The sequence below is a fragment of the Amyelois transitella genome, chromosome 8 (assembly GCF_032362555.1).
Source record: "Amyelois transitella isolate CPQ chromosome 8, ilAmyTran1.1, whole genome shotgun sequence".
NCBI classification, from domain to species: domain Eukaryota; kingdom Metazoa; phylum Arthropoda; class Insecta; order Lepidoptera; family Pyralidae; genus Amyelois; species Amyelois transitella.
The window spans coordinates 7,596,748-7,618,552 of NC_083511.1; the positions used below are offsets into that span (position 1 = coordinate 7,596,748).

General features: G+C 33.5%; 1 protein-coding gene across 3 annotated transcripts; it reads right to left on the reverse strand.

Moving 5' to 3' along the window:
* Positions 1–52: 52 nt before the first annotated feature.
* Positions 53–21,593, reverse strand: LOC106135138 (uncharacterized). 3 transcript variants are annotated; one of them, XM_060945551.1, is made up of 9 exons: positions 21,263–21,593; positions 15,228–17,949; positions 14,621–14,879; positions 14,042–14,158; positions 13,535–13,644; positions 13,044–13,176; positions 10,701–10,834; positions 10,119–10,229; positions 53–9,717 (listed from the first exon to the last, which is right to left on the reverse strand). In XM_060945551.1, exons 1-9 carry the CDS (start codon positions 21,378–21,380, stop codon positions 9,639–9,641), a joined length of 3,783 nt encoding a protein of 1,260 aa, XP_060801534.1. In that variant the 5' UTR covers positions 21,381–21,593; the 3' UTR covers positions 53–9,638. The 3 variants fall into 3 exon arrangements, with proteins under 3 accessions (XP_060801534.1, XP_060801535.1, XP_060801536.1); XM_060945552.1 differs by lacking the exon at positions 21,263–21,593 and adding an exon at positions 20,811–21,205; XM_060945553.1 differs by lacking the exon at positions 21,263–21,593 and adding an exon at positions 20,536–20,608.
* Positions 21,594–21,805: the final 212 nt, after the last annotated feature.

Sequence of the window (21,805 nt, forward strand, 5' to 3'; positions counted from 1 at the left end):
AGTGTGTTAACGTAATTAACGTTAATACGTTAATATAAATAAAAGTCACAGACACATTAAACATACATTTATTTGTTTTCAGACACCAATATTAAGGGCTAACAGCTAAAATGTGTAAACTACTTTTTAATGAAAACATAACGAAATCAGTATTGTCACTAACACTAACAAGTCTCAAATTTTGTAAAAGCAATTTATTTTTGGTCCCAACACATACTGATTAAATACAAATTTAGGTGACGTTAAATTACGTGACGTATATGAAATTTTACTCATCAGAGCTCTTCATCATAATCTAAAGCGAAAAAGAGATTATAAAACATATACTAAGTGCTTGCATTTTCTGAAAGATTTGATCTGACATTTATTCCTTGCGGTTCTTGTACCAAGAAATTTGTAATTAAGTAAGGAAGTGACTAAAATATTGTTTAAATCCGAAAAGAGATTCCATATGCGATATAAACTCAACAAAGTATTTTACGTGGCGTTTTTAATCTTGTCGAGACTGTCGGCTATGTCTAGACCGCAAGGGATAAAGACGTGATTTTAAGGTATATAATGTATATATTTTACGATGTAACACTATCTACCCGTCACCAATCCAATACAATCAGTACTATTTAATTTTCTCTCACTCAAGAGGGACCTTGTAGCCTTGTCATTTCGAACCAATATGTTCCACGGAATGGTAAACCAATACGTTGATTCGTGTATTTACTTTACAAAATTTAAGACTAGCAAGTGTATACAAATTTAGGAAAACAATTATAGAGTCAATAATAAAACAAACAATATTATTATTAACATAAATTTCATAATTTCTTTGTTTCCGACCTTCATCTTGACCCAAAATTATTAATAACCAAACAAACAATTTAAGTCCAATAAAAATATGCCTAATTTTGCAGCACCAATTTCTCCGTTCCCTCACAAGCCCTATAATAAACACCCTCTTTACCTAAAGCGCCATATTGCTTCTGTTTTGCTTTATAATAGCGCTTGCACAGTACCAATTTAAAAGTAAAGCAGTTTTGTTCGATGAATTTTACAAAAGTATTTGATCTAAAATTAACATGTATATCTAATAATGAAAACTTTAAGAAGACTTTCTTTACGACTTAAGTCAACAGTGGCGCCAACTGGTGATCACAAAACGGTTCAAAAACGCTCTCATTGCTTTGTGTATTCCCGCCTAGTAAAAAATGTTGCGTATTTTTTTTTTAATCTTTATAAACGTTTGACCGGCTTAGTTAATTTGTTCATGTTTATTTTATTCGAATTGTCTTGGATTTATGGGTAGTAAATAACTTCTAAATAATTTAAATGTACAAGCGCTATTACATATTACTAATACCCACCTTCTTCATTAAGTAAATAAAACTTAATAAATCTATAAATGTAATTATAATAAAAAAAAGTTTATTGATAAGATATATCTACTTAAAATGGCGGGTAACAAAAAAATCTTAATTGATAAACCCTGTAACTTAGGGGGTGACGACCCAACTAAGAACCGTTTAAGAAATATTACCAATTTTGAATATTGGCAACTTCTAAATATACTCATTGTACAAGAATTGATTATGGAATAAAGATTTCATATCAATTTGACTCAAAATCAATTTTTTTCATTTATAGCATATTCAATATTGATAATACATAACATACTTTAATAAATGTTCATACGTATAAGACAAACAGACATCAAATAATTTCCAGAAAAACTTAAAAATATCCTTACAATATTGCATCAATTCCATAGAACGACTATGAAAACACAAATGGAAGAGTAAGGCGGAGTGAGAATAAAAAAATCAATTTCTATGTAATTAATAGAGAATTTTCTGCTCAATTAATTCATGATAAATCATCTTGAAATGCTAAATCGGACGAACAAGGTGGGATTCAACCATACTTTACATCTCCTATATTTTAACTTGCCAAATAAAAAAACGTTTTCTTTTCATCTAGGACAGTTCCAAACTTAAAATTAATACAAACATAGCTTATGACTGTGGATATTTTATCATAAAGTACGAACATAACAATAAATTGAATAATGCAATTATAATATATTTTGATAAAACTATGATATGTGCGTTTATTTCATAATTTTAAATAGAGGAACCACCGTCGATGAATTAGATTTTACACAAGTCTCATCCATAACCCAAACTAATCGAATATTCAATACTTAATCTCAAAAACAATATAAACTTTGGCAATACCTTTTAATAATAAAACTAAATAAAAAGGACTAATACTATGTCTTAATTGTCTTCGATAACCAAAACATCAATTCACATTACATTGAATAGTCACGACAATATATAATGAATGTGCAGAATAGAATTGAATTACAGATTTGATTATTTTTTATCAAAGAACATTGAAACTGACAGTATAACGGGAATGGCATTAGAATTTAAATGTATCCTGCGAATGAAACGCATTTCTTAATACACATGTAATTACATACTTGAGTTTGAATGTTCTCAGATGAAAAAATAATCCTCTTCTATCCGATACTCAAGCGCGTATATTACTTATTTTCTACGTATATAAAAGGGTGCAGTTAAAATAACAGTAAATCAAGTTATCATATTACGAAATCTTAATGTGACATTGATTTTTTGCTAACTTTATTACTGCCCCCGAATGAAATGCAACCAAAATATAGGATCACAGCAAAATATGCAAAAACAAATAAATACGGTCTAAGAAAATTTGGTTACGCTTCTTGCATTACCTTTTCAGGACATAGTATTTTTTATTGTCTATAAATAATAAAGAAAAACCACTTGTTCTTTACAACGTTACATAACTGTATAACGTTACATAAAAAACAGTTTTCAACGCTCTCTATTACACTATTGCATTTACTCTGAAATGTGGAGTAACTTGATCTACTGCTATTTGTGTAGGCGGAATGTATTACACATATCGAGCATTGAAGGAGATGCATTAAGGGGTATCTATTTTTAAAATTTGATGACTTCAGCACGCCCAGGAAAAAGAGTGATTTCTTTCGTCGTCTCAATAGAGCGCCATCTAATCAACCGTAGATGCGAATCAAGCGATGATTTATCGACATGTCTCGATTTCAAAAATAGAACCTCTCAATAGAACGCCATCTAGTTAACCGTAGATGCGAATCAATCGAAGATTTATCGACATATCTCCTTCTTTTGCTAGACGTATACAATATAGGAATACATGTATATGATTATGATAACTAGATCGCGATCCATACGCAAGTTACACTTTTAAAATTATTTTTGAATTACTTACTGAATGTATTACAAATATTTTGGTATAGCTTTTATTTTATTAAGTAGTTCAGATAGAAATATTTCCCCATTATTTTTATTCACTGATATTTAAAAACTTGCGATTGGATCGTTATTATAATGACAAATACACATTTATAACTACGAACAAACCTTATTTGTAATCACTACATATAATCGTAGAAAGATAAAGAGTCTTCTAACATAAGATAGTAAAATAATTTGCTTTAGAAGCTCAAATCTATCATTTTGGTTTTTTTCACCCACTTGTTTCACTTATATAACTAAATAGTCACCAAATTAGCACTAAGTAGGCCAATGCCTTAAAATATTATAAAATTAATATGTATAGGTAATAGTAGAAAATCTTTAATACTTATCATACGATCAAGAGAAAAGCCCAAATTAAATTCTCATAACAGTGGGAATTTAGTACGGTCGTTGTATTTGACTTAACTTTTAAGCGAATAAATTTATTTATTAGAAAAATATAACCAATCAAATGAAATAATCGTATTAAAGATTATTTTTATTAATAGACGTTGAATAGTATTAAAATAATAAATTAATTGAAGAGCACACAAGTACAAAATATTGTCCACCATTTATCATTAACATAGGATTTACTCGATTGTACTTGAAAATTTTCAAATTAGGTACTTGTCCTTCAGTATCACAAATATTCGAACTTACATTGCGGATGCAGGATTTCGTACCTTAAGTAGGTTGATTTTTAATTGACAAAGTAACGCTGCCAAATAAAAACAGAAGATGTAAAATTACGTATAAGTTTGTATCTGAAAAATAACTTTTCGGTCGCCTACCCAACTGCTAGGAATCATTATAATCCTAGAAAGTAGTAGTTTCTTGAGCATACGAATCGCTTATAACAGCTTAATATTATAAAAAAAGATGAAGGCAGTATTCCAGCCCCCGTAGCATGGCACGCGCGACGCTGTGTTTATCGCGCGAAAAACTATCGCTACTGCGCTTTTTATTATGACGTAAAACGGAACTGCGATTATTTCGCGCGAAACGACGTCCCATGCTGCGACTGGACTAGTAGGTAGTAGTTACAACTAAATATTGGAAGATTGAGTTCTGCTTCGCTATCGAAAGTGTACTTATTAATTTAGTTGCTTTTTTGTTTAATATGAATTAAAGTAAAAAGTTTAAATTAATAAATTGAAATTATAACTATAAATAAGAATTACTTAGTTAATAGTTTGGTCAACCTATACCTTAATCATCTAACTATAATTTTATTTTGTCATAGTAGTTTGCCATCAAATTAATATTTATATGAGGAGAATTAAAGTATTATATGGTCCTACATCGACTTGTAGTTGATATATCAGGTACTAAGAGAATGAAAGGGCATAGTATGTGAACTACTTTTAAATACACCTACACTTACGATTTTTGGCACATTTTCGGTACGAAACCCCAAAAAAATTAAATAATTTTACTAAAAAGTAAAATTAACAAATCCGTTATGACCTCGGTCTATAATTTTAAGGTCAAAAACCTAACTTATAACCTATAAAAGATTGTCAATTTGGACGAAGTTAGGAATTATTAAATATTTTCCAACATGGTTATAAAGAGGGTATGTAAAGTACCCGTCAGAAAAATAAAATTTCTTAATTTTAGGGTTTTTACCGATAACAGTAAAAAACTAATTAAAAAAACTTTAGTTTCCTGTAATAAAAATAATTTTTGTACTTCGTTCCGAACCACGTGTTAAGATTAGTATATATTCTATGATCCCATCAGTTTTGTATGTAATGATTTTCAATTAAAGCCGGAAAATTACGCACCGATCAAGTTGGGGGTTTCTGTGGGAATATACAGAGTGTCCGTTATAACGCGTTTCATAATTGTAAGAAAAATTAAACCATGAACTCGCTAAACAATTACAATACAAAAAAAAATACAAATTACTGTGTAGTTCAAAAGATAAAAATAATCAAAATAGAGCACAATGTCTGGACACCATGCGCTCGCAACACGCATCCAGCGAGACACCGCCACACTGACACCTCTTCGTTTCAAGTCAGTTTTTGTAGATTTATTAAATAAAATTTTAACCCCATTTTTTTCTTATGATTTGAAAGGAGAATCAGATACTAAGTGCTCCTTTTCAATATGCATCGCTATTTACCGGACACCCTGTATATAGTGTCGCAATTAATGTTTATGCAGTATCAGACATGAACTAATAATCATTCCTAATTTTCACATAATTCTAACTGTCGAGTTATTTAAAATACACAAAATAAAAAAACCGGTAACACCCCACAATATAACTGTTTTTGCACGATGTACTACTCTGTCAAGAAAGTAGCAGGAAAAGATCAATAATACACAAACTGTTTGTTATTCATCCAAATTTATTTTATCACCTTCAAAATATGCTCCTTTAGAAACGATACACTTACGCCAACGAATAATCCAATCATCAAAACATTTTTTAAACGCTGTTTCCGGAATTGAGGTCAGTTCTCGCCGCGAATTCTCTTTTATGTCTTCTACCGATTGAAAACGGGTGCCACGAAGTGGTAATTTGAGTTTAGGAAAAAGAAAAAAGTCGGCTGGAGCCATATCTGGTGAATATGGTGGTTGCTCGATGGTATTTGTTGAGTGTTTGGTTAAAAATTCGTTCACAATGATGGCCTTGTGCGAAGGTGCATTATCATGGTGCAAAATCCAAGAATTTTCTTTCCACAAATCTGGCCTTTTTCGTCGGATTTGCTCTCTTAAACGCCGCATAACACTCAAATAATATTCCTTATTTACCGTTTGACCTTCCGGCAAGAATTCCGAGTGCACAACACCGCGATAGTCAAAGAAAACAGTCAACATGACTTTGACTTTTGAACGACTTTGGCGTGGTTTTTTCGGTTTCGGTTCAGTTGGAAGGCGCCACTCCGAAGCTTGTTGACTAGTTTGCATGTCAAACTCGTAAACCCACGTCTCGTCACCAGTAACAATGCGTTTCATGAATGTTGGGTCGGAATTGACTCGTTCTAGCATGTCCTCAGCGAATCTCATGCGATTGAGTTTTTGAAAAAAATTCAGGTCTTTTGGGACTAGCCGAGCGGCAACATGTTTCATACCCAAATTATTAGTTAAAATGGTACGGATCGACTCGTGAGATACAGAAAGTTCGGTGGCTATCTCTCTCAAAGTTGAATGAGGATTTTCAGTCACTATTTCCTTCACTTTTGCGATGTTAACTTCAGTTGCAGACGTTGATGGCCTACCAGAGCGAGGCAAATCTTCCATCACATCTCGACCGCTTTTGAACGCTTTGTACCACTCATAAGCACGAGTTTTTGATAAAGTCGATTCACCGTAAGCCTTCTGTAACATTTTCAGTGACTCCGAACACGATATTCCATTGGCAATGCAAAATTTAAGACAAACTCTTTGTTCGATGTTTTTATCCATTATGAAATTAGCAATACACACTAGATATGATATAACTAAAAATAGCACTGTATTTAATGTAAACAACAGATGCAACTCAAACTCCGCGCCAAAATGGAAAACAGTTGTGCCAATCTAACAACAACAAAAAAAACAAAAATTTGAGTTTGGAACCATAAATAAATAATCCATTCCCGATACTTTTCTGACTGAATGTACTTTCAGCTTGTAAGCAGTTATCGTTCTAAAACGCTTAAATTTGTTACAAAACTGTGAAAAACATAGCAAAATACTGAGCACATAGAGATAAAATGAATATAAATGGGCGTATCTATTGAGGGAAACTGAACTTTACAGCGAAGAAGGAAGCTTATGATATATTTTCACGACATCCAAACGGCTACGACATCAAACCTTATACTAAAGGCTAGAATTGTATTCTCACCTGGAAACCCCGAAAGAGGTTATAAGCATGTAATAAGCTCGATGGAAATCGACATATCCAAAAGGATTTTTGCCCCCTGCGATAATGCACCAAAGTACAGTTTTGACCATAGTGTCAATCCATATTCTATGCTCCTAACTGTGCCTATAAGAACGTGCACGCTATCAGCTTCATAAAGCTGCAATTGCTGTAATTATTTTGACTGACAATTGCCAAACGGTCAAACTCACCAAAACATCGAGCAATCAAAACAACCCTTTGGTCATTTCAATAATTTAACTCGATGGGTTTAACTAGGCCAAAGTGAGCGACTCGTTATAATTGTCTCAAACAACGTCTTAACCGTTAATAAATATCAATAGAAAATACCTTAAGATGGCTAATAAAATTTGACTAATAAGCCAAATAACAAATTTAAATGCCAATTGGGTTATTTATAAATTTTGTTTTCTATCTAATTTCTAAGTCAAATTTGATAAATTTGGATTTTATCGATTAAACGAACTATCGAATCAGTTCCATCTATTTTCGATTCCTACCGAAATAAGGCCTGATGCATAACAGCCGAAAGCAGTCAGTTACACACTGTTGAAATTGCGGGACAACATTTATAAGCAAACAGTGAATAAACGTGTATAGTAAAGCTCACTACCTATATACAAACATCGCAAGGGACGGTAACAATGTGTGTAACGCACTCGCTTGGGACCCAGCATCTATTAGTCTTTATTTTTACAAATTTATTGTGCTGCCAATTATTTTTATACATGAGAATTTGATTCTCTTAACGTCTGAAAAGTCTAGACTTAACGAAACTATATATTCGTTATTACAAGCCATACAAAAGATATTCCTATCTAAATGGTAAATCCTTGTAATAGATTTTCCTTTCGGACCTGACCAGGCACAACTATGAAGTATATATTGATATTAAATATTTAATCACAACTAGCAATCCACAGCCTAGATAAACTCTGGCACTACTCTCAAATTCTGATCAGGCGTTCCACCAACGATATGTCATAAGGCGAATAGTACGTCTTATTGTCGCAAGATGGCGCAGCGATGCCACTTAATCTGCCATGAGAGGTTTTCCTTAGATGAAAAACACTTACGAATAGCAAAATGTTTTGACGCATCATATATGTGTACGCACCTCTATAGCGACAAAACAAACGGCTTTAGTTGTATGATGACATAAACCCTTTACTCGCCTTTATATTGAAAAATTTAAACATATTTACTGTACTTATTTGTACAACAAGAAATTGACACGATACTTAAGTTTTACTTCCTGTAAATAGTAGATTTTTTTTGACACTTCTTAAACAAGTATTTATATTTTACAATTGACAATAAGAATCATTAGTGCCTACGAATTTCGAAGAAAATATTTGGCACTTTTGTACCATAATTATTTTTACTTAAAAATTCGATCAGTTATTGTTAAGATTATTGTATAAATTTTAATAATACTTACGCACTTAATTACTTATAATAATGAAATATCGTTCCAAATAAACGAACCAGCAATCATTATATTTATTTTCAAAAATTTGGAAAATGATTGTCAGTTTTTTAACGAATTAATCAATATGTTGCCACATACATCGTTATAAATTTTAAAATACGAATAAATGTAATATGTAATCAATGAAATAAAAAGATATCACTTACAACAATTTAAAAGATCCGAAATAGTTTTCGGAACTTCCACTCTTTTAACTATGACTATTAATGGAATGTTTAAAATGCAAAAGTAGTCACAAAACTTATTTTATCTTCTGTTTGTGTTTTTAATTATTTTTATGATTTTTTTGTTTTTTTTCTTTTTCTTTATTGGACAACATTTAAACTCTTATCTATTGACGGACGCATAGTCAATACATCAATGTAACGTTTAGTATGCAACCAGAAAAAAAAATACGTCTTATATAATACCATAATACAATTAGGAGACAATAAATATTATACATTATAATAAGGATACATACATATCTATTAAAACATTCAAAGTGAAATGTGTGTTACTTAGTTTTTACGACCAGCATTAATACTAACGAACTTTGATAATGCTTATATTCCGTCTCTTTCTATCTTTGAAGTTAAATGAAGCCTATCACTTTCTATCACTCAAATTAATTTCAAAGAAAGAGCTAGGGAGAGACGCTGTTTTCTTTTTACGTTCGTGAATAAGGAGACTATCCTATTACGAACTCATTAATTTTACAATGTTTCTTTGAAGTTAATTGAAGTGTTTGACATATTTTAATTCCTTTCCCTTTCTTCACTTCAATTAACCTCAATGAAAAGGGCAAAAAAGAGGTATATTGTATTTTCATTTCTAACGTGTGAGTAAGAGTATAATCTACTACGAACAGAATTATAGGCCATGTTCATGATAATTATAAATAATGGCATCGACCGACTTAGTGCCAAGGGCAGCGGCAGACCCACCATATCCGGATGCATCAGATTTGCACCTGATAGGTCAGCTTGTTGTCGGCGGTGACGCGTGCGCATAGCAGACCGGGGTTTCTTTCCCTGCAACTGAAATTGAATAAACACATGATTATGACAATTTCTTACATACGGTGATAGAAAAGATAATGACAAAACATGTACGGCCATAGGCGTCAAGGCTGACTTTTCCACCAAACTTTCCATTGCCACCTGCCACTATCTCTGTCCCTCTTATAAACCTAACTATATGTATAATTTAATTAGATTCGGCACTGTTTTTGTCTTAAAATATTTTGCTGCTTTTATGCCAAAATAGAAATAGAAAAAAAAATATATATTAACTGATCGTATTCGTAACCTTCGAGTATTTTAACTTTAACCGTAATCTTGATATAATATAATATGTGTGTGAGAGAGTTCTTGTTTAAACCAAATCTATCTCATTCCACCTGATTTGGCTCAATTTTTTTTAATCAATATACACTTACAGCAATCCCCGTTCCATAAGGCGCTTCTTCACGGCGGGTTTGATCCTTGGCCCGCCCTGGCTATGAAGGCCCCTACCGGTGATGAAGAACAGCATATGTTGCCTCGGGCCCCTGCCAACAAACATAACAGTAAGAATTGTACTTCTTGTACTGTAAGAAGTGTCTTTAAAATTATTGAAAAACGAGGTATTCATGTTATTATAGATTATTCTCAGGCATCGTTTTCTGCTAAATCTCTGCCGTCAACAATTCACATCGCTCACAACGACTAGTTCCCCCCAGAAGAATTACTAGCACCAAAGGCCTCGACTGTTTTTAAGTCAAGAAATGATTCAAATTTAGAAAAAATAACAAACTTTTACTATCTTTGCGCTTTGGAAGCGATGGTTAAATTAATAATTATAAAGTAAATGATACCATACATACATACACGTCTATATCCCATGCGGAGTAGACAGAGCCAACAGTCTTGAAAAAGACTGAAAGGCCATGTTCAGCTCTACGGCTTTATGATGCAATTTAATAAGTGATACCTTTTATCCTACACTGATAAATAAAGAAACTGTACTGATCAAGATTTACCTGTTCGCAGCTTGCAGCTCCTTCAGCTTATTGATGTGGGAATCAAGGAATAAATCCATGGATTCCAACGCTTCACCCACGCGTAGGTAATGTAGGTCGATCGTAGCGTTGTTAGGGGACTTTAAAGCGTGAACCTGTTAATAAATAATAAATAAAAAATATAAATATTGAGTACTAGTTGTTTCCCCTAGAACGGTTTATAAATTCTTGTATGTAAGCCATGGGCAAGCCGTTATAAACGATTGTATTCAATCGAATTAGTATTTGAATAATTTCCCGGGAATAAGACCGGTGGATACTAAACCTTGTGTTGTCTGCATTAGCTGGTACCCCCTACTTCGCTCGCAAATCATGTGGAGTAGTTAGCATTGCGTTTAAACTACGTTTACCAACAATAATAAAAAAAGCCGTGTGGTTCCCGGCACCAATAAAAAGAAGAATAGGACCACTCCATGTCTTTCCCATGGATGTCGTAAAAGGCGACTAAGGGATAGGCTTACAAACTTGAGATTCTTTTTTAGGCGACGGGCTAGCAATCTGTCACTATTTGAATCTCAATTCTATCATTAAGCCAAATAGCTGAACGTGGCCTTTCAGTCTTTTCAAGACTGTTGGCTTTGTCTACCCCATAAGGGATATAGACGTGATGATATGTATAAAAAAGCGTAATAAGTACAGGGATAGAGTTTAGCATTTAATTATGGTCGCTGGACTGGGTTCGACTGGTAGTAATAGATTCCCTAACAATACTTATATTGCCAAAATTAACTAAGAGAAAAACATTTATTTCTAGATATATTTTTGTGTAAATAGTCTCTGCCTGCCCCAGTGGGAGCCAGGCGTGATGTTATTAATGTGTTTTCTGAGCGAAGTCCGCAGCTGCTAATGATTTTGATTCTTTATCAATCTTGAACATTATGTTTTTATTACATGAACTATTCTAAAGATATATCAATCACGTTCACCAATCGATAAACGTCATGCTATGAAGTGGATACTTTTTTTTTGTAAATTAGGGATTTCCCCTACTTTTAACGGCAGTTTTTTATGTTTAATGGATAATGGAAAAGGTTTTATGACAAACATCACTCCCGGGCCGCTCTCCACAGGACGTTACCAGGACTAACGTCATCGCATTTGTAATTTGATTTTTTTAACTCACAAAATTGACACATTATACTTAATAAGAGTAGTTTTTTACTGGACACACACGGGCGCAAATAAAGTTTAGTCAATTATATTAGTCTAGTAACCAACATAGCATTTGCACAGTTTTTATGCGATATCTGATATATGTCGTTAAAAAGCCAGTTGTTGCGTCGCATTTCGGTTATTCCCCGTATGCTTATCAATTGAAGTTTCCTCTTTGTATAATGCGTTCGTAGAATAGATATAACACGCGTGAAGTAATACTCAGAAAAAGCCTGTTTAATCTTAATCTGTTTTTGTAACTAATTTTTAATTTAAAATAACACAGGAAAGTCTTTTGCGCTATCATTAAACAGTTATTTTATTAAGTAACAGAAGTGCAGTTCTTATAATAAAAATTACGGTTGTTACATTAATAATATATTTATATTATACTAGCGACCCGCCCCGGCTTCGCACGGGTGCAAAATTCGGAAAAAATTATACATAAAAACCTTCCTCTTGAATCACTCTACCTGTTACAAAAAACCGCATCAAAATCCGTTGCGTAATTTTAAAGATTTAAGCATACAGACAAACAGACTAAAATAGCGACTTTGTTTTATACTATGTAGTGATTGATTTCACTATTTATGACTTGTATAAAATATAAATGAACAAGGCTATCTGTCTGTGACACGTTCAAGGCTAAACCGCTGCACCGATTTTGTAAAACTACGTATTTTGTGTGAATGCAGCTAGTAATTGAAGGCAGTGGTACATGAATGTTTAATTTCGTTTCATTCTATAACTATTCAGTATGTATTATGAAATCAGGGTTATGATTTCATAATACATACTGAAGAATAATGATACCTAACCGCATAAGGGTCTTAGCAGCACGAGTGTTCGTTAAGTCGAACATTTGCTTATAAAAAGCTGGTGATATATTTAATAAGTATGACAACAATAATAGCCCAAGTACTGCCCTTGAGGAACTCCAGAAGTTGTGAAAATAGTTTTGGCTTCATTTGCATTCCCTGCGACTGTTCCCTTAACTTTGGAATTCATTATAAAAAAGCAGCGTAAAATATAACCTTTGACGCCATTGCTTGCCATCTAATACATTAGTATCCTGTGATCCACCTTATCGAAGGCCTTCCGAAAGTCTGTGAACTATATATAGTTGAATGCTACGAAAGGAATTGTACCAACCTGGATAAGTGTTGCAGCAGCGCGACTATTCGCTTGGTCAAACATCTGTTTGTGGAAAGTGGCGACGTCAGAATAGTACATTGCTACTTGCGTCATACCCCGGTTGAAGTATTCCTGAGCTTTATCGTAGCTTCTGTAACAAGTATATAAGAATTAAAACCACCAATATAAACTTAGATAATCTCGTAGACTTAAAACTGTTGTTTAAAAATTTCTGTTTTGTAAGTTTGTCCGTGCTAGGCCTTAAGAATAGTAAAGCTACCTTTGTATGTTGTCGGTACTAAGTTGAGGGCATACGTTTCACCGAGACCTTGTCTACTCTTTAAGGAATAACACGTGATATATTTATGTATGTATATTCCGGGTAGTTTAATGTGACCAACTGTACATAAATAGCACCGCCTTTAGTATTGATTATCTTGAATAGCGTTAACTAACTCACACTTACATGTTCATGGGATTAAAATAAATGTGCAAAAATAAATACTAACTTGTTCCTCCTAACCAGATGGCGCTCAGCATTTTTCCGATAGTTGTTCACTGTCTCCATGTCGGCTGTCTCGCCTCTAGGCAACAGCGGCCATTCCACCTCTGAAAGAGCCTGATAGAAACAAACAATATAAATTGACATAGCCACATTAAAACCTATATTTCTATCGGCAATTTCGTTACTACTTATAAATGAATTATTTTCGCGAAAACGAGTTCAGCACGAGTAGCAATAATTAATATGTAGTAAAAAAATAAATCAATTAATTTGTAGTAATCACTACAAAAGAGTTTTGCGTCCATAATGTTCCTTACATTTATCTCACTATTTTGAAAATTTATTTAATACAGAATTTGTCCTGTGTAGAATATGTCTCATATAGAATTAGACCATTATTTAATCTTTCCAATTTAGAATATGTCCAAACCAAACTATGATGTTAAAAATAGAAATTTCAACTAAATGATCTTGCTTACTGCATACTGAAGTTAAACAAAATGAAATTTACCTTCTTTTGCTCCTCCATAATACGCTCTTGGCGTTCCAGTTCTTTGGCCATAACGAATTTTACTAGGCCATTATTTTGTTCAAGAACTTCAGTCCTCCCAGTAGACATTAAGAGAACCTGAATAAATAAAAACATATATATTTAGTAACATGATATTTTCGACAACATATAATGTTATTAATAATTTTCAACATTTTTAATTATGATGGTTGGTTTATTGCACCAACGGTTGTTTCATTACACTCAAACTTATCTCCTTACTTTCTGGTTTGAAAAAAGACCAGAACTTAGTGGCTTATAACGTTGTAAAATTCAGGATATTATGGTATTTTCCTACATGTGGACTTGTAGTAGATACGTACATACAAACAATCACGTCTACATCCCTTGCAAGTTAGACAGCGCCAACTGTCTCGGAATTACTGAAACGGGCATGTTTAGCGGCATGGCTTAATGATAGAATTGATATTCGAAAAAAGAGTGATCTAATGCTAGCCCATTGGCTATCGGATATATATATACACTACACATACAATAGCAACATAAAACACAATTTATCAAACAAAACGCATAACTTACCTCCACCGTTGCTTTAAAATTGTTGTCATGAGCCACAAGTAATTCAGACAATGTCTCCTGTGGAACATCTGGGAATAAGTTAAACAACTTGTCTCTAGTCAGCTTAGCTGCCCAGTTATCAGGCTCTTTATTGCGCCATTCCTCTACGTCTTTTTGATACAATGACATGGCGAAATCCATATCCATGATTTCTTTGAAATCCGGCACCTCTGGTTCTTTGCCGGCTTCCGCCATTTCCATTTCTTTCACGGCTAGTTGCCTGCAATCAAAATATTGATGACTGCAGTAAAATTTTATTGTAATTACCTTATACTTCAGCCTTTTGGTTTTAAGCCACTAAATATTAAACACCATCTCTTCCTATAGAAGAAGCAGGGGTCGACTAAAAGATAAAAGTATTAATAACTAGTGCACCAAAATTTCCAATAAAAGGGTGTCGAGCAGAATTTAAATTAAATTCTAAACATAACAAAGGATATCGTATATAGGATAGAGCTTAGTCGCCAACAAAAATTTGCATCGAAAAGCAATTTAACATCTTTAATATAAAATGACCGAGCCAAAGGTTTATGTAGAGTACTTTTTTTATCTTTGTGCAATAACTTACCTAGCAAACTCCTCATCTTGCTTTACCATTGCCGAAGATTGCTTATCGCATTCGTCAAGTTGGTACATTAATGACTCCATCCATAATGCATTCAATTCGTTTACGAGTGATACGGGAATACTTAACCTAGGTACAACATTTTCTGGATATGTAATACCTTGACGTCCGAACATTGCATCCATACTTTCAATAAATTCCCGACCAACATTCATATTAATAATTTTCTCAAATTCTCCCACACTAGCATTAGAATCTTCGTCACTATTATCTGCAAATGAATCTGGCTGTTCATTATTTGATTGTGAATAAGAAACTAACGCCCCAGCATTTTCAGTCTCATCAACATTATTTTCTTCGGTCTCGTTATGAGATTCGCCACGGCGCAATTTTCTTATTTTTAAACAATGCTGCGAATAGTGATTTTCAGCAATGACAACATTTTGCTCAATTTGCCTCTTTAACTGAATAGACATTTCTGAAAGTGGCAATTCTGGTTTTGGTTTTCTTTGATAATACATAATATTACCTGTGGCTGCTTCCAAATTTTCACCGGAATTTTCATTTTCGTGTTTTACAACTGTAGGGACGATATCATAAGCAGATAAACAAGTACATTGCTCAGGGTCTTCCTCTTCAACATCAGATACATCTAATGTTTCCGAAAATTGCAGTTGATTGTTAGATATACCATCAAGTACTATTTCTACCGCCCAATTAACATCACCTCGACATTGGTCGAAAATGTCCCGCAAACCTGTTTTAGATATTGTTTTGAACATTTTTCTAAATGCAATGAAATGCCTCTCTTCGTTCTTGCATCGCGGTCTTTGAACAAGCGATTGCTCATTAGTCATGCTGCTCTTATCTAACATACGCATTTCAGGGATTTTTTCTCTATATGGCGATATGTGATGCTCATTTATGTCTCTAGGCATAGCCGATACTACTTTGTAAATATTTTGGCTGTTATAAATGTCTGTGTCTCCTATTTCCACACAGGTACCTGTAGTTTTCTTCTCAACAGGTATAACGGGTTCTTTTTCTACGACTTCTGTCCCATCAGACCATGGCTTCATGAACATAGAAATTTCTGTCCAGTTTGAGCAGTTATTCACAGCATTCCAATTTATTTTCACAAATTCCGATTGAGTTGAATTGCAGTTACGTGGCGGTTTAGGCTCATTAGATAAATCACTTTTGTTGTCATTTTGATTTTGAGCATTTTCTTCCCATGGAGGATTACTTTCCCATTCTCTGTCTAGTCTTTCGAAATCCTCTAATTCCCTTTGTATGTTTTCATATAGATCCATTTTGTTTTCTTCGCTTTTAGTTTTGGTATCATCAATGCCCAGACTTTGAGATACTGGACTTTTATTAGGATTTGTGTTGTATTGACTAGGCGTCACACATTCATCTTTTATACGATCAGGATCTTTAACAGAATTGGAATTACGAAAAAACTTATCTTTTACTTTTTCATTTGGAATTGTAATAGATGAATGAGCAGATTGTTGTTCTTTTTCAGGTGATACACGTTTAGTGGTAGTCACCATTCGAACGCCTTTAGGAACATATTCTATATTATTTGAAGTCGACGTGATTACTGGGGGATCATTCCTTAAAAAAGGTGGTGTCATATGGTCAGGGTATGTCAATTTGTAATATTGAATTAAATAATCACCAGTTACATTTTCTGCATAGTTCTCCAGCATACGCGTGATACTTGACAAGGAAACACCGTGGGTATTCTTTTTAAACAACTGATTTGGTTTCCTAGCCCACGGCGTTTTCGGTTCCACTACTTGAATTTTATAACCATTAGCAACTCCGGCTTGTACGTATGGCTCCATTTCCCACACCTCTATATTTGTGTTATCTATAATTACTGGGCTTAGGCCCTTTTCCATAGCAGTTTTCGCCCTTTGTTGATTCCAAGCATGAGCATCTCTCAAATAATATTTATTAAAATCATAAGAACCCCTAAGGGAAAAGAAATCATCTGTACTCAATATATGAGTTTTAAAATTCACAGGATTATCTCCAACAGTTACTTTGACTATTTGTCGGGATAAATATGATTTACCAGACCCCGGGGCGCCTCTCATGAGAATTAACATCCTAAAACCGTGATTGTGATACTCTCCAATACGTCGTAATTCAGGTGATAATTTTATTTCGTCTTCATGTTTTACCGATTTCACTACTTTCTTCGGTACGGCCCCTGTTCTGCGGGAAACGTTGGAATACGATATAAGCGATTGAAATGTATTTTTCTCTGGTATATGTGACCCAGATTCTTTTATTTTTTCATCTTTTTTTAGAGGAGTAATATCGTTTTGCATATTTAATCCTTCAATCTGAGAATTGAAACGTGGAACATAAGCACTTGCTTCTACATTCAGTGTAGATTTTTTATTTAAATCAGTTTTTATATTTAAATTATTACTTTCTTTCGAAACAGATTGCGCTAGATCATTGCTCTCTAATTCTGTTTTTACTGAAGAAGCACTTGCTGAAGATGCTAAACCATCTTTCTCTGCACCTGCATTAATTTTATCTTTAGATGTCCTAACATCATAGTCTTCATTGTTAGTAAAAGATATGAGATCCATATTAGAGCTCCCAGCTTTTTCACTTGCAGCGATGTTGACCGAACACAGATCTGATTTCTCAGATGAGTTTCCATCGGTCATATTCATAATGGCTTCGGCAGATAAATTAACTGTAAAGAATACAAAATCAAATAAACTTAAAAGACGGATTTTTGAAAGAAAAAATAAAAAAAACGTAAATCACACAGATGAGCGAAGAGTTAATTTTGTAACACAATTTAAAAGTACTGTGACAGTGAGGTTGAAGCGGTGCATGAGGAGATCAGAAGAGCCTAAAGATGCGACCTACTGGGCTAGTTAATCATATTAAGTTCTCATATAAAGCCTTTTTTTCACTAGTAGAAAGATGAGGCCGTAGGTCAGTTTGGAACTTGAACTGTTACACATATGGTGCCCACACTGCCTGTTGCGTTGCCGTGTTCTACTCTCGCTCCACAGCCACAGCGCGGGCGCTGTCATCCAGAGGCACGATACACTATCGGGCCCCTTTTTAATGAATGAAGTCAGCAAAGTTAACTTCCTGCTTCAGGTAAATTACATGCGCACGTCTTCCAAACCTGAAGTTATATTGACAGACAGAATTCTAAACGGTTTTCACCAAGGCACAAGATGGAGGCAGGGCTGTCAGAAAATTATTCAGTGAACCCATTTTAGGTTAAAAGTTTTAACCCTGAGAGCTGTATATTGAGAAGCAGTAGTTTTGATCAGCTCTGTTTTTGGGTATCTACCACAAGACCTTAGCCAACTACAATACTGGTGAGGACAGTGCTGCTTTTCCTTTGTGAACAAGTTATCTTCAAGGTGCTTAAGTAGAGCACTGCCAGTCTTGTGGTGAACCATATTCCGACCTAGGAGTCACGTTTTGGCAACTGATAATCTTTCGGTTTCACTATTGCCACTCCCTTCCTCTCTCCGCCCCCACATTGCGCCAAAATTTGAACCTTTGAGGTTTACAATAGCCTGAGCAAGTATAATGATAGGTAAGAAGAATTTAAGGTTTTATAAAAAAGACATATAAATCTGTTAACTATCGTCACTATTCTCGTGTTGGTAGGTTGACTTAGTCAAAGACAGGCCTAGGCATGTAAACACAATCAAGGAGAGGTAATAACAGGAAATATCTTTTATTTGACCTTCATGACTCTATATAAAGGAAACCTGACTAAATTTGGATCATGGTTATGCACTAGGTGAAAATGTCTAATATCCTTAGTCGCCACCGCTATATCCATGCGAGAGAGATGGAGTGGTACTATTCTTAAGTGCTAGGAACCATGAGGCATTAACTAATGACTTATATTAAAGTTTATTTTTCTAGTCAGTAGAAATTATCTTATCTTTTACTCATTGTTGGTAATCAATAAACTCAAAAACTGCAGACTTTTCATATTATTTGTCAAAGGACAAGCAAAACAGGGAGGTAACATCGGTTACTTTTATCTGGATATTCCCACTGTAGCAATATTGATAAGAAGTAACAGTATAACTCATAAGCAAAATAAAATCAGGTTGCGATGAGGAACACTGGTGCTTATCAAGATTTTTTTTCCTATTGAATAATAGTGTTCCCTACTAATTGTGGTGTATTATCGGAAAACAAGCCTTTAAAATAAGTGATTTCATCACAATAGCTGCATGTTCTGGAAAGAAATCCAGCAACAAAGAAAATTGTGTTTATGTTGCCATGTGTTTTTATGGTTATTTTATGATGAGAAACTAATGAATAATCTAAGCTTTTCAAGACAACATTTGCTATTGACCTAATATTTAATTGCTACATAACAGATTGGACAGGGATTTATCACATGTACAATAAATATTTTAGTAACCATAAGCTTAGGTTGTGAATAAGTAACAATAGCAATTGCCACCTTATTAATGACCAACTCGCCAAGCAAGAAACATAAGTTACATAATAAAAAAACAATTTACTTCACATTTCTTAACAAATTATCAATATACTTAGTTCATTCTTAAATCTCTTGACTTACTATTCTTACTCATGTTTATAGCAAGCATACACAGCATAGCAATATCTTAAAAATACAATAATTTCAGACAAGTTCTTTTACTTCTAAGAAGATCTTGTATTGTAAAATGATCTAAAATCAAATGTTCCTTATGAACATGTAGTCAATGCTTTTGCTGGCAAAAGTTTTCTCAAAAACATCTGTTTTTTTTATCATAAAATATATATATATTTGAGCCAAGGATCATCACATCTATTGTGAAATAAGTCTTTGCAAGAAATAAGATGCACTTATAATTCTTATTCAAAAGTAGAGGCCGCCCGCGACTTCGTGCGTGTAGAATCAATCCTGCGGGAACTACGGGATTAAAAGTAGCCTATATGTTATTATGGGTCTTCAGCTACCTACATACCAAATTTCATTGTAATTGGTTCAGTAGTTTTTGCATGAAAGAGGAACAAACATCTATACTTACATCCTGACATACTCACAAACTTTCGCATTTATAATATTAGTAGGATATAAAGACAATAATAACCTAATCAAAATATAAATTATACATAGGTATATATACTAGATTCTGTGATGTGCTTCACTCTCATGGGAATTTCCAGAAAATAAGAAGCCTATGTTACTTCTAAAGGTTTTGTCTGACTCTAAACCAAATATCATTAAAATCATTCCAATAATTTTATATACAAAAAGACAAATGTTTACACTTTTTACCATAGATATTTTCATTTTAATAACATTTAACAAAATTATAATGCTGTTTATACACCACCAGAGCCACAGAATAGAAGTTTAATTTATGAAGTAATTATTATTATCTTAATTAATCTTTAATCTAAGTAAGATATCTAGAAAAATTAATATCTAAGAAAATGTTTATCTATGTTGTAATAAATAAAAAACATAAAACCTGATTTATATAATTTTGAAAGTATATAAGTTCACTTTAATATTTTTTATATTTTTAATGTACAAATAAATATACTTACCTACGTGTATCAAACAGCTATTTATTAAAAAAAAATATTATTAGATGATGAAAAATCCCTGTTTTGTAGACTATTACATTCTTGAAGATAGATAAATCACTTTTTAATTAAAAATAATTAAAACGTTAATTTCATCACTAAATTTCAAAAATCAATTTTATTAAGATAGTGTTATTCGAAAATATAAAAGGCGTACACCTAATCGGTTCGGATGCGAAGTTGAAATGCGCGGTGCATAACAAAAACAAAAGGACCCTCCGTTGGTGCGATGTACGCATGCTATGCACTTTATATTGATTAACTGCCCTGCATTGATTATTTGTTGCTATCCCGGATTTCAGCTACATCGCTCACCTGGGAGACATCAAGGCCAACGCTATCAATACGAAAAAACGCGCCAAAACTGAGTACAGGGTAAGATGATTTATTACACAAACAAAGATAATACTTACGATCGCCAGCACAATTCTCCACTACAGCTGTAATAACGTCTTTATTCAATACATTTCCGAACAAATTTACCAGAGTATCGACAACAGAACTAAATTCGCTATCTTCGACGTTATCCATCTTGATTGATAATATTTTCTAAAACAGCATTTAACCAAACAAAGTCACGCTGACTTTATAACGTCTACAGTCAATCAATGAGTGTTAAAGTTATCCTTTCTCGATTTTTATTATCATAATATTTAACAATTCTATAAAAACGTGCTTGTTGTTACGAAACATGACTAACTTCAACTCAATCAACTGAGAAAACAACACAAAACAAAGACATACCTCGGCTCGGCAGCATCTGACACTGACAGAACCATGACAACACTCGCACCATAGACTAAAGACTATGAGGATTCGTGCAGCGTGCCGTCGACTTCATCCGACCACAGACTTTGAGCGACCAACCGCTAAGTTCCGTTACTTTAAACTTATTTGAAGAACGTAGGATTCTTTAACGAATTTAATAGTAAGAAGTCTTTTTAAAATAGTCTGGG